The following is a 13,746-nucleotide window of genomic DNA, read 5'->3' on the forward strand; positions in this document are numbered from 1 at the left end:
TCCACCCACGGACTCCTCCTTTTACTTCAGAGAATTAATTAAGTCTTTTTTTGTATACGTACGCTCACACACACTTTTCATTAACTGAGTAAATTCCCCAGTGCTGTCTTCATATCAGCGATGTGCTGGCATTTGTAAAGGAGTCTAAAACAGGTGCAGGTGGTCTCTGTCAGCAGGGAGCCCCACCTCGAGAGACGCCGTAGGGACCACGGAGAGGACAGCGACAGTCTCCGTGGTGTCCACACACCGTCTCTCCCCACCCTCCTCTCTTCTGCACCACCGTCGTCAAAGTAACAGCCGTTCCTTTCCAGCACTTGGGGCCTGAGCCACTTTTCCTTCATCCTCTCAGGTTCCAGGGGCCCTTTCATCAGTTCTGTCTCTGAGCCTGCCCCCCCCCCCCCCCCCCCCCACTGCAGCGCCTGGGCGCTTATTCATTATTTAGCACTCAACCAAATTCCACTTCAGAGTAGGAAGGTGTATATCTAGGAGAGGAGGCACACTGGTGCGCTCCTGCCTGCACTGGAGTAAAGCTGAGAGGTGGGTCTGGGAGAGCTTTGGACACAGGGTCAGGATCCCGGGAAAGAAGCCGCGCGGAGCTCAAAGGACATCGCGGCTGTGGCGGACGAGGAGAGTGGAGAGAGTGTGTGGAGCGCCGCTAGCCTGCTGCCAGCACACACACACACCTGTGAAGCCTCCATACCTGACAGAAAAACACACAGGCGAAAACACACGCTGCATGCCATCACCTATACACGTGCTTAACACCTGCGCACATCCTTAACACCTATGCACATGCTTAAACACTCATTATGAGGTGCCACCTTCCTCCCGTGCATGGACGTATGTGTACACACACACACACACACCCCACAGTTTGTATGCTATGATGAGATGCAAGTAAATGTAGAGTGAGGCCACAGCGCCAGAAAGGATTTAGTATTTCAGACAACATCAAAGTCATGCGATATTAGCAGTGCAGCTTGAAAAGAAAAGAAAACCAGGCTTTTTATAGCTACTCCTGACCTCCCAGCTAGGATTGTGTGTGTAAAGTTAGAATGAAAGTTAGAGGGTGGAGGAATTTGAGAGAAGCAGTGTTTGGAAATGTCTCATGTGCGTGATGTAAGTAGCATATGATGGCAGTATTACGGCGCGCTTCACCCCTTCTTTGAGTTTTGTTTCCTACACCGTGAGTTTAGACAAAGCTGTCCTCATGCTTTAAATGACTTTTTTATTTAACTTGGTAAAAACACTGAAATGACTGGGGTGAGGGTGTAATTCATATATATATATATAAAAGTGTGTGTGTGTGTGTGTGTGTCGTATATTATTACTAGGTATCTCTTCCACAGAGTCGTGCAACAGTTTGTCGATATTTTATTTGACTTAAGGCAAAGTGGTTTATATGCAAAGCTGAGGTCCACTAACTGTAGCCCGTTTTATAATAACTCATATATGATGTACTGGGCCCCATAGGGGTTTCACACGCCTCACTCTGTGTGGGGCGGTTGTGTGTGCGCATCAGTACGCTTTGATGTATGCTCGTCCAGCAGTGTCTTGTAGCCATTTTTCCATTGGATATAGGCTGTGACTAAACACAGATATACATTTTGGTCTCTGACATTTTCGAGCCATACAGCGAGACAGAGGTTTTCTCGTAGTGTCTCGTCTCTTTTTCTCCAGCTGGCCGTTGATTTCTCTGCCTTTCCATTTATGTGGACTACCTATCCGCTCGCTATTGTGAGAGGAAAACTTTGATCTTCTTCAAAGATTTTCTCCTTTCCGCCCGTGCCAGAGCTGCGTCTGCATTAGTCTTTTTGAGTTAACAAACCGCTGTCCATGTGTGTGAGTGGGTGCATGTAGGCGTACGTGCATGCACTGGTGTCTGTGTGTGTGCGTGTGCGTGCGTGCGGGTCTGCACGTTCATGTGTGTGCGCGCGTTTGGGTCTGCACATTCGTGTGTGCGCATGTCGATGTCCATGCGTCTGCCTGTTTGCATGTGTGAGAGCGCGTTAGTGTGGGTGCGTATGTGTATGCATGCGAGTGTCTGTGTGAAATGCCACATCAGAATGAGGTCAGTTGCCTTTCGCACTTGTCTAATGATGCTTAATAACCCTCGTAAGTGGCCACAGAGCACAAATATTCCTCAGGCTACAAGGAACGCTGGCATGAAGTATTAGACCCTGTTAGCAGTGAGCTCAGTGAGCATCACTGCTGCTGTAATTCATGTCTGCATGTAGCTGTCCCGGGTGATGAATGCACTTTCTGCTGGGTTTGTTTCAAACGTGGCTGGTTGCTTCTTTACTTCCTCTGTTAGACTGATGCTGATCAGAGGTGGGCTGCTGTGGTCTCCATGGCCTGTGCGGTGTGTGCACGCTGTTTGAAATATGCCTTTCACTAATGGGCTTCCTCATTCACACACAGTCATACTGCACTCATACCCTCACACACTCGCGTTCGTGCTGCGGAGCTTTAATTGGCTGTAAAACATTTGTAAACCGCGCTGCGTCTACGAGAAAACAAGAATTATTAGCAACAAATCTGCGAAGCTGTGTTGTTGCTTGGGACTTGTGCGCAGTGATCGTACCGTGACGTTGCAGGCCACATTACTTCATAGAAAAATGGAGGCGCTCATCGCGTTCTGATGAGGGCAGCGACTCACTGGGAGATTTAATCTCCCAAACTGCTGCCATCATTCCTACAGTTTCCAGATTAGAAGGAAGAAATACATTCTGCGGTCTGGCACTGGAGGATTGATGCATTGTTGTACGCATAACACATTCAAACACAAACACACACATTTGCAGATACATGCGCGCACACGCTCACATACAAACACACAGATATGTGCACGTGCTCCTGTTTGAGTCCTTAACTGCCAAGCCTCACGGCTTTTCCTTGCAGGCCAGGGAGCAGTACCAGAAGCTGGTGGTTACACAAGCCAACATGACCTCTGTGTATCTCAGCCTGTTGGAGTACTTCACTGTTGACCCCAAGAAGACCTCCATCGAGGAGCTCTTCACAGACCTCAGCAACTTCAGAGCCATGTTCCTGGTATGAAATCCAGCTTTGTTTCTTGGTGTGTATGCGTGTGTGTGTGTGTGTGTGTCTAGGGGCGTCTTTAAGGGGTGGGCCTACAGGGCTTGTGTTTTGTTTTAATCTCAGGTTTATTAAAACCGTGCGTTTTAGCACTACTGACACTTTGAAGGTTATGCTGCAGTGTGTTCTATCCCCAGACCCCTCCCCTTACACCTTCCCCCACTCTCTCACCCTGCTAGAAAAACGTTTTTAAAAGGCAGGCTTTTTCTTTATAGGTCAGTGTTGCACTTAATTACCGGCGGTAAAATTGTAACACTTGACTAACATTCTGGTCAACTCTGGTTGTTCTAGAGGAGACTTTTATGGTGAGACTCAGCCACTGGGGGCTCGAGCCCTAAATAAAAAAAAAACCAAAACCTAGCCTTGTCTGTGTGTGTGTGTGTGTGTGTGTGTGTGTGTGTGTGTGTGCAGCTTTGTGTTCTGTGGTTGTGCACTGTTGACTTGTAGCAGAGCACTGGGATCTGCCCTGTTTTCTTACTTTTCACTTTTTAATTTTTCTTCCTTTCACTGCCCCAGCACACACACTCTTCTCGCGCCCTGCCCCCTCATGTGCTCTCGGTCCTGAGCCTTTGGCTGAATGTGAAACGTCTCTTGCGCGGGGTAATTAGTGGCCGTGCTCAGCTCTACGCACCTGCCACAAGAAAGGACGTCTCACACTCGTGCCTTTTGTCTCCCTTTTGCTACACCTGTGATGGGGAGTGTGCATGCACGTGCACGTGCGTCTTCTCCCTCACACTCCTCTCGTTCCAATCCCGCCTGCTACGGCGTGGTAATCTGACGATGGAGGTGCAGGCTGTGTGCTCGGTGAAACGCCATTTGAAATGCAAAGTTATTTTCCACTTGGCTGCAGCAGTGATGAGACGAATCTCATTGGTTTTATTATTTTAAATGATTTCATGATGGGAATTGTAAAATTTGGGGAGCAGACTAAAGACGGGCCTTCCATCAGGTGCATGATGATGCTCTCTTGCCATGCACCTCTCAAAGTGGTCCACTTTCCAGAACGTCCCCTGTGAAGCGCGTCCCCTGCCGTTAGAATGAGCGGTTGCTTCTCTCATCACTTGCACCAGTGGGGAACACATGAGGACTGTGTTCTGTTGGTGAGAGAAAGTCTTTGCCTGTCGTCCAGAATGTAAAGCAGGCTATGCTTGCTGTCCAGTTGGTGTCCGTGGGAGGGGCTTACCCAGTGGGGGCGTGGCTGCAGGGCCTCACTGCTGTGGTGTTACACTGCGGTTACCACCTCATTGTTCATTATTAATAATGAATCAGAAACAAAGTGCCTTGTAGCAGAGTGCAGATGCTGAGAGCAGCGTGTTTACTCTCTCCCTCTGACACACACACACACACACACACACACACACACACACACACACACAAACGCACACTTACATACATGTATATACTGACAAAAACACACACATTTAATTCAGAAAGTATTCAGAAGTTTACTTGTTGCATACTTTTTGACTTTCAATTGATTTGATTTTGAATGGATGTTGTTGCTATTTTTAGCCATCTACACGTAATGAGAAACACGACTTAATGACAAAGTAAACCTTATTAAAAATCAAAAACCGAAACCTCATAAACCTGTTCAGCCCTTTTGTAGTCACACTCCAGACTGATCAGATGTACTTACTTTGCTTTAAATTATCCTTGCAATGTCTGTAGGACTCAGTTGATTAAACACCTGTGTGAACACACCTGTGTGTGTAAAGGCCCACAACTTGCACTTCATTGTCAGAGCAAAGCCTAAGCCATGAAATCCAAGGAACTATTTGTGAATGTCTGTTATTGAATTCTGGCCAAGCACAGGTCAGCGTAGGGATACAAAATAATGTCCAAGGCTCTGAGTGACCCAGGAACACAGTGGAAGTGTAATAAGCTTGGCTCAGACCTACCTAGGCTTGGCCGATCAGCCAAACTGGACCTCCTGTCCAGAAGGGCCCTGGGCACAGAGGCAATAAAGATCCCAATGATCACTTTAAAAGAGATCCAAGAGTTTTGTGCAGAAACGGGAGAACGTCTTCGGCCAGAAGCCAAGACTTTTATGAGTGATGGGATGGAGTTACTATTGACTTTCAGGCATAGAGTTTGCTAAACAGCAAGAAAAGCACCCTGACAACATGTGGGTGAATATTCTCTGATCCGGTGAGCCTTTTGCCAGACAATATCACAGGTCCTGCATATTGCCGTGCTAATAGCACCTCTGGTGAAACATGGGGATGCTTCTCAACGGCAGGGACGTCAAGACAGGTAATAATTGAGGGGTGGCTAAATGCAGCCAATACAGGAGCATCTTTTGAAGAAAACCTTGTTCAGAGTGCGCACAAACTCAGACTGGAGTGACAAGTCACCTTTCAGCACAACCACCTAAAGCATATAGCAATAACAGCACTCCACTAGCTTTAGCGCAGATCTCTAAATGTTCTTGAGTGGTCCAGCCAAAACCCAGGCCTGAAGACGGCAGTTTACGGGTGTTCACCATCCAGCCTGGTGGAGCCTGAGAGGATCTGCCATGGAGAATTGTTATAAACCACCTAAATCCAGCTGTGCTGAGATTTCAGAGCCGTATCCAAGGAGACCTACCGCTATAATTGCTGTCAAATGGGCTTCAACAAAGAGTCTAAATACTTTTGTGAGTGAGAGATTTTGGTTTTTAATTAATTTTTAAAACTATAAAACATGTTTTCTCTTCATCATTGTGGATTATTAAGTGTAGATTGATGGATAAAAATTGCAATTATATCCATTCAAAATCAAATCCACAATAAACTGTGTAACAAAGGGTCTGAATACTTTGTGAATCTACTGCAAGTGGGCGTGCACGCACGCGTGCGCGCACACACACACACACACTCTCTCTTACACACACACACACACACACACACTCTCTCTCTTACACAGGCATTCATACACACTCACCCGAACACACACAACTCTCCAGACCTTACTCCTCTATATGGTCATAAATTTACTGCACAAACCCCCACACAGGCATGCTATCAGTGATGCGCACACACTCCTCTGGTATGCACTCACACACACACACACACACACACACACACACACACACACACACACACACACACACACACACAGTCATTCTCTCTGTGATAAACACAAATACATAGACATACGCAAACACACACACACACACACACACACACACACACACATCCATTCTCTCTTTAATGTGTACATTATATTATTCTCTTATTCAGTCTTGTAATTCAGACCTTTCTCTCTCCTGAGTGACAAGACAACTGTTTGGATGAAGATTGTTTTTGACAATCATTGCACTGACTCTGAGAAGTGTGTGTGTTCCCACACACACACACACCATTTTCTTCTCTCTTGCTTTTCCCTTCCCTACACCCCAAAGTACAACACTGAGACCCCTGAGCAGGATCTGACAGACCTTTAATGAAAAGAAAAGGCATAGGCGTGAGTCTGCACGAGGCACGAGTCTGGCATAGCCTGAACGGCCAAGCCAGAAGAAAGCAAATTTACCTTAAGAGAACGTTGATCTCGCCTGCGCTATAACAGTAGGCGCTCTGTGGGCCACCGAATCTCCTGTGAATAATTGAATTCCTGTGAGGAGAACAGGAGGAGAGAGGAACAGGACGAAAGGAGAACACCTTTACTCCACGACACACTTCCCCCAGCCTCCCAGTGTGTGGAGAGGAACGGGAAACGGCTCTCCAGAAATAGAGCAGAGAAACCAGCCACATATGAAGGTGTTTGCCTCCTGCACTGCCGGTCATGTTTAATCTCAAGCTCTGATTATTTTCATTACCTGATTAGAGAGGTGTAGAGGTGGACGCACACACGTGCATGCACACACTCACAGGTGCGCTCATGCGCATGTTGCTAGCTTCTGTTCTGACTTGTCAGTTCCTCTTCATATAACACATTGTCTGTAGCATTAGAGAAAAAGAGACTAAAAGTATTGTGCATATGTATTAATCAGGAAAGTATGAAGTACCCACAGAATGGACCTGACTGTTAAACTGAATCATTGTGTGAATGGACCTGACTGTGAAACTGAATCATTGTGTGAATGGACCTGACTGTTAAACTGAATCATTGTGGGAATGGACCTGACTGTGAAACTGAATCATTGTGTGAATGGACCTGACTGTGAAACTGAATCATTGTGTGAATGGACCTGACTGTGAAACTGAATCATTGTGTAAATGGACCTGACTGTTAAACTGAATCATTGTGTGAATGGACCTGACTGTTAAACTGAATCATTGTGTGAATGGACCTGACTGTTAAACTGAATCATTGTGTGAATGGACCTGACTGTTAAACTGAATCAGAGTGTGAATGGACCTGACTGTTAAACTGAATCAGAGTGTGAATGGACTTTACGGTTCAAACTGAATCAAAGTGTGAATTTCAGGCCAGGCTGGAGATCAGGTTCTCAGGTGCTTGTGGAGGTCACCACCCCTGCTGCCTTCTCTCTCTGTGCGTTCTGCCCAGACTGATTCACCCAGAGAGGGGCAAAGTTTCAGAGACTGTCCTGTGTTGAAGTGAGAGTGCTAATAGTAGTTCAGAGTGTGGTGTCTCATATGGACACTCACATATTGTATGCCCTCTCTCCATCTTTCATTTCTCTATTTTTTCTTGTCCAACTCTCGCTCAATTGCCATCTTTCTCTACTTCTCTCCATCTCTCCTCCTTACATATTATCTTTCTTTATCTCTCTGACCCCCTCACCCGCCCCCTCTGAACAATAATTAGTGTTCTGTTTCAGGTCTGCGCTGTATGTGGTGTTAGGATCTCGAGACATGCTAACGACTAGCACGCACTTGTGTTTGAGCATTCATTGGGGTTGATAAGAGAGGAAATAATGGCTAAACATGGAGAAAGTAGCCAAGTATCTAGATTCCTAGCTAAATAGCTAGCATTAGCTTAGCATACAGCTAACGTTTCTGGTAATTTTACACTGTTCTTTAAGCACATAGCTAGCTAGCTAAACAGCATGATGGCATTAAAGTAAATAAAACTAGTAATACAAGAGAAATTGGATGTGTTGGATGTGTGAGCTAGCTGTCTCCCCTGCCGATCACATCAGCTGCATCAGTAATTTGTCTGTTGCAGTTGTCTCATTTACCACAGCTGCAGCCACTGAATTGGTGCTTATTAGCTAAATAGTTAAATAGAGCTATTACTTAAACACATCTCAGCTCGAGTGTTCTACTTACATCGTATATTAACATTTATGCTGGCAGATCTTTCAATTGATCAGATTTCATAGCCCGATCCTATTCTTAAAAGAGGTTGGTGACCTCTGATTTACAAGACACCTTTATATATGCCCCATTAAAAAAACCAAACAAAAAAATGTATTGGGGCACTTTACATTTGGCTCCTCTCTATTTCTGAAGCATGGTTACACCCTTGGTGAGCAGAGAGCGAACGTGTGAGGAACTGTGCAGCTGCACACCTGTGAGCGTGTGAGGTGTAGTGTCAGCGCTCCATCTGGCCTTCGTCCACCAGAGCAGGCGCGTGGAGCAGGCGCGTGGAGCAGGCGCGTGTTCACTTACATTCCTTTGAATGTAAGTGAACACAGAAGATGTGTGTGTTGTTGAAACTCTAACGTCGTCCTTCCTCACTAATGGCCATTAACTCGGGCTAAAGAGGCGTCTTTTAGTCGCTGGCCTCAGACTGATGACATCGAGCGAACACATTGACTGCTGCTGGTGGTGACCGGCATGTTGGGCTGACGTGAGCAGAGGCCTCTGCCATGACAAAGATTTGATCCCCTTGTCATTGACGTTTGTTTGGCGCCCACACCACGGGGGCTTGTGTGGTATTCTGGGTGAATGGGTAAATTGGACTTGGCCTTTGGTTTGCTTTATGCAGAAATCGACTTTGCTCTTGGGAGGTTTTATTCTGTTTGTTTGAGGTTTGAGCACTGTTGTCTGAGGTTGTGTGTGTTTTGTTTTGTTTTTGTTTTTTTTTGCCGGACACCTTTTCCTCTTCTGTAGGTCTGTTTTATGGATACAGTGGTTTGTCATGCTGTCTTTTGTGCACGAGGCTAAAACCAAATTCCAGGCGGCGACCTCTGCAGCGTGTGGGCCGTATTCCAGCCCCAACAGTGAGCTGTGAGGACGATACCGTTTCACACTGCCCGGGTTCCTTAATGTAAACAACAGTAGCTCTTCTGCCTCCAGCCAAAGCAATTAGAGTTTGTGAAATTAGCTTCAGTCACTCTAGCCACAGTGTCCCAGAGTGCAGCTCACCCCGTCAGGCTGCTGCGTTTGTCTGGAGCAGCAGGCGGGGGGAAGAGGACCCACACTGCCGGCACACCCGCCGTAATTAAGCCCCAGCCGCAGCTGGGAGCCAGCCACAGAGTATGGAGAGCATCGTCTCTAATGAGAACTGAGCAGAACGAGGAGTGTAAGACCACAGAGCTCTGAGCCTTAATTCAAACAACCCTCCCTTCTGTCCAGTGTCTTTTACACATGGTCTCCGCCTTAATGCGCTTACTGCCTGGCTGGTCAGAGGAGCACCCCTGAGTTTGACCTCTCTGTGTTTAAACTAATGGGGGCGAGGGGGTCACATATAACGCGTGGAAGAATGGTGGCGTGCGTGAGGAGCTGTCTGGTTAAACCCATCAGGGGATTAAAAGTGGATATTTAAACCCTAATAGGCCTCACACACGTCTGCTTTTACAATCTCATCTCTAGTGCCATCAAAAGTTTGGCTTTTCACACTTTTAGCTTTTCAGATGCTTTTAATAAATGGGCACATTTTTGTTCTGCTTATGATGAGATAAAGATAAACCAGGTTCATCACAAAGAAAAAATATCAAATGTAAATGACTATGGTAATAAATAAGAGCAATTGTACTTTAATGTACGGTTGCATCCACTAGACACTCTAGCTGCTCATACCTACAGTCTTCATACGGTCATACAGTCCTCATAGAAATGGTCAAATAATTCATCATTTATTTATTTTTGTTTGTTTGCCATGTTAACCTATTCTTCATACGAAGAAAGACATGTCAATGGACAGTAAAGTGAGAGTTGTATTAAAGTTAGATTGTTTTATATCACATTTGTAAGTCGCTCTGGATAAGAGCATTTGCTAATTGCCGTAAATGTAAATATGGCCACTTTGAATGAAGGAACAGGGTAAGCTCTATATTTATGTGAGGTATGTGAGTGAGAGAGAGAGAGTGAGAGAGAGAGAGAGAGAGAGAGAGAGAGAGAGAGAGAGAGAGAGAGAGAGAGAGAGAGTGAGAGAGAGAGAGCGCCATTCAGGAGGAGATGGATAGTATAGTTCCAACAGTTTCCAGGGTGTCAGCTGTGTGTGTGGGAGTCACTCTCTACAACTCATCAGTCATCTGTATACACACACACACATACACTCACACACTCGCACAGAGAGTTGCTGACTGGCACATACATGAGCAAATGTATCCTTGTGTCTTGGCTTAATATGCCTTATGTGAGTCTGTGTTGGCTGTTGGCAAGCATGTATATTAGTGTCAGCTCTGCAATATTCTAAAATTGTATTTTATTGTGCACTTGATTAGAGATGCACCATTATGGCATTTCTGGGACTATAAAGATAATTAACACCTTATTTTAGCTGTTATTGATAATGGACGTTACCATTTTAAACGTAGTTTACACTATAAACCATATATGAGGTGTAATGAGGGTTTCAAAATGGGAAATATTACAAACACGGGTTGTGTTGGAGGGGGTGCAGACACTTTATGAAGACCCGTTTTCTTCTAAGTATCATAGGGAGAAAGGGACAGAAGACCACGAAGTGGAGCACCTGGCCGTGATACTGCAGCACACGTCGGGCATAGATCACATGTACTGATTGATAAATGGAAGGGAAGTCAGTTAATGATGGTGTGGGGAGAGAGCTTCATAAGGAGGGGGGTTTCCCTTCATCAGACGCATCTCTGCCTTGAGACAGACCACTCCGTGAGTGAAGCAGCTAAAAGTAGGTGTTGTGATCACCTTCTGTGTGTGTGTGTGTGTGTGTGTGTGTGTGTGTGTGTGTGTGTGTGTGTGTGTGTGTGTGTGTGTGTGTGTGTGTGAGAGAGAGAGAGAGAGAGAGAGAGAGGGAATGCGCTCGCAATACACACCCCCTCCCACCAGTGTTAATTAATTGCCACTGAAGGTCGATCGGTGATGTTAAGCGGAGAAGACCAATGTGCCTTTTGACACCGTTTGAAGAGTGTGGTGTGTTTTCAGTGCGTTTATATTCTGGGCTGCCCGGGAGTCGGAGGCAGAGTAGTGTCTGAGCCCACAGGCACACGCAGACCAGGGTCCCACCTTGGCGTGTGTGGATGTCCTACTTCCCTGGATTAGCAGAGCCTCCGGTGAATGTCCTGAGGTGGATGTGCGTGTTCGCCACAGCGGTACCACCGTGCAGCTGCCAGGAAGCTCCGCGTTCAGGGATGTCAAGCCTTCCTGACTGCGGCCTCTGAGAGACGGTGGACATCGCGGTTCAGCAGTTTATTATACTACACATTACAGCTGACATGGCTGCTGAACAGAGGATCTCAGGGCACACACTCGTGTGTGTTCCCTTGTGCTAGCTGAGCACGGTGCCTCTGCACAGGTTCTCAGCTGTCTGAGCTGGCTGTTTGGGTCTGGGCCGGCACAGGTTCTGGTCGATACTGAACCACCACAACTGCTCTGCTAGTGCTTGGGTGGTAGTTGCCACGGGTACCATTTGCCCTGGGCAACCTTTTCTACCCTGTTCACCCTCTTCAGTCCAGGCATTGCCCTGTCCAGGGTGCAGTTCTGCCCTCTGAGGGGTCAGTTTAGGTTTGGATTATAGTGATTTTTACATTTCTTTATTTATTTTAATGGTGTGTCTGCTATATTCTCTATATTATGCCAGGGCATTTAATTCTAGAAGTAATACTGCACATATGAATGACTGAAGCATATCCCATACCAGCTTGTACGATATCAGGATGTGGTTAATTGGGGCGATGATGTTTTGTGAACGTAATGACTGTAAAAACACCCCCAATGGGCTTGTATCCTTAGAGCATGAAGGCCTTCTAAGTCTCAGAAGGCTTTGAAGACAGCGTTACCCCTGTGCACTGTGTCCCTTCCCTGGTGTGTGTGCTGATATTGGTGTGGTGGGGTTCACCCACCACACCCTCCACCCCCCCCCCCCCCATGTAGTTCTGCTGAAAGTCCTGAAAGCAGCATGTGAGGGGAGGAGCGAAGAGGGGAGGGCCTAGAGCCCCAGCCCAGACAGAGAAGGGACTTGTGGGAAGCCACATCGAGCTGATTTAGAGGCTGCTGTCCCGGCGTCTGCCAGCTGCGCGAGGATTTACTGGCAGGGTGGTGGACTGTAGCAGTAACACCTGCACGGGCCGCCCGGGACAGGCGCCGTTAACATTATCGTAGGAGGCACATGGCATCCACACACACAGTGTCAATAGCCATATATATCCTGCTTCATAAAAGGCCCAGAAAGGCAGACGGCCTCGTGTGCACCTTTTAAACTGCGTAGCTCATATATAACCACTCAGTCTTCCCCAGACGCTCAGAAGAGACGTCGGTTCACAGATGAGTGTGTGGTGTTGAAGAACAGCGTGGGAATGGGAGGTCTGGATAAACCACACACTATGCAGACCCATAAAGAGGGTGCAGGCAGAACGGGGGGGGGGGGGGGGTATGTGCGGCTTTTCGCTGCAGCAGAGTAGATTTCGTGAGGAACACATCACTGGAGATCAATTGTCTTATGTGATTGCAAAAATAAACTGGACTGACGACAGGTTTGTATTTCTTCAGCAGGTTATTCCACTGTTTTACTGTTATGCCCTCTGAAGCCTTTCTGAAGAGTACTGGAGATGTGTCAGACAGACATCATGTACTTGTATGAAAGTGCTTTTTATAACAGCGTGCACACACAGAGACGCACAATTTATTTGACACCTTTTTGTCTGTCTGTCTGTCTGTCTGTCTGTCTGTATGTGTGTGTCTGCGTGCGCGTGTGTGTGTGTATGTGCACCCTCCCAACCTGCTTTCCTTTTGCCTGTTCCCCAGTCCTTCCATTATATTTGCACGAGGCATGTAATTTCCAGCACTCCACGTGCTGTATTTCAGAAGGCAGCCAGAGCTGCCTTTGACGGGGCTGTGGGGGGCACACGTGGCCAGGATGACTCTGCATCCTAATGATGTTTTTCAGGTTTGCTGCTTTTCTTCTTCTCCCATCTTCCTTATTGCCTGTGTTCTCACACCTAGAAAACCATCCCCCGTCTCGTGTATGAGGTGTTAGAGATTTTAGCTACAGACTGCTAATGGCTTAAGAAGAAAGGAAAGGATCGAAGCTGAAGGAGAAGCCCCTCAGATTTTCCTGGGAACGTTTTAAAGTGGCCCTTGGCTGTCCAGGTCACAGGGGAGGCATGTGTGCTAATGAGAGCTCTTGCGTGCGTTCTACCTTTCAGCAGATCCTCTCCTGCTTCTTTTGCTTGCCCTCTTCTCTCGCTCTCTGCCGCCCATCCCGCGGGGGCTCCCCGTGCCATGTCCCGCTTCTGCCTGGTCTATCTTGCCCGCTGCCGTACACGCTGCTTCTAGGCTCGGCTCTCTCCTGCCTGACCACCACAGCCTGCGTGAGACCGTGTGCTCTCTGGTGAGCACA

At 47.0% G+C, this 13,746-nt stretch overlaps 1 protein-coding gene across 1 annotated transcript in view; it reads left to right on the forward strand.

The window, feature by feature from the left end:
• The window catches only part of diaph3 (diaphanous-related formin 3), a 251,367-nt gene that overhangs the window by 174,695 nt on the left and 62,926 nt on the right, over window positions 1-13,746 (forward strand). The window contains exon 24 of the mRNA XM_035523093.1: window positions 2,887-3,051. Within this exon, the coding sequence (XP_035378986.1) occupies window positions 2,887-3,051 (165 nt within the window). The remainder of the gene's footprint in view (window positions 1-2,886; window positions 3,052-13,746) is intronic.

This window comes from Electrophorus electricus, chromosome 26 (genome assembly GCF_013358815.1).
Source record: "Electrophorus electricus isolate fEleEle1 chromosome 26, fEleEle1.pri, whole genome shotgun sequence".
Lineage (NCBI taxonomy): Eukaryota > Metazoa > Chordata > Actinopteri > Gymnotiformes > Gymnotidae > Electrophorus > Electrophorus electricus.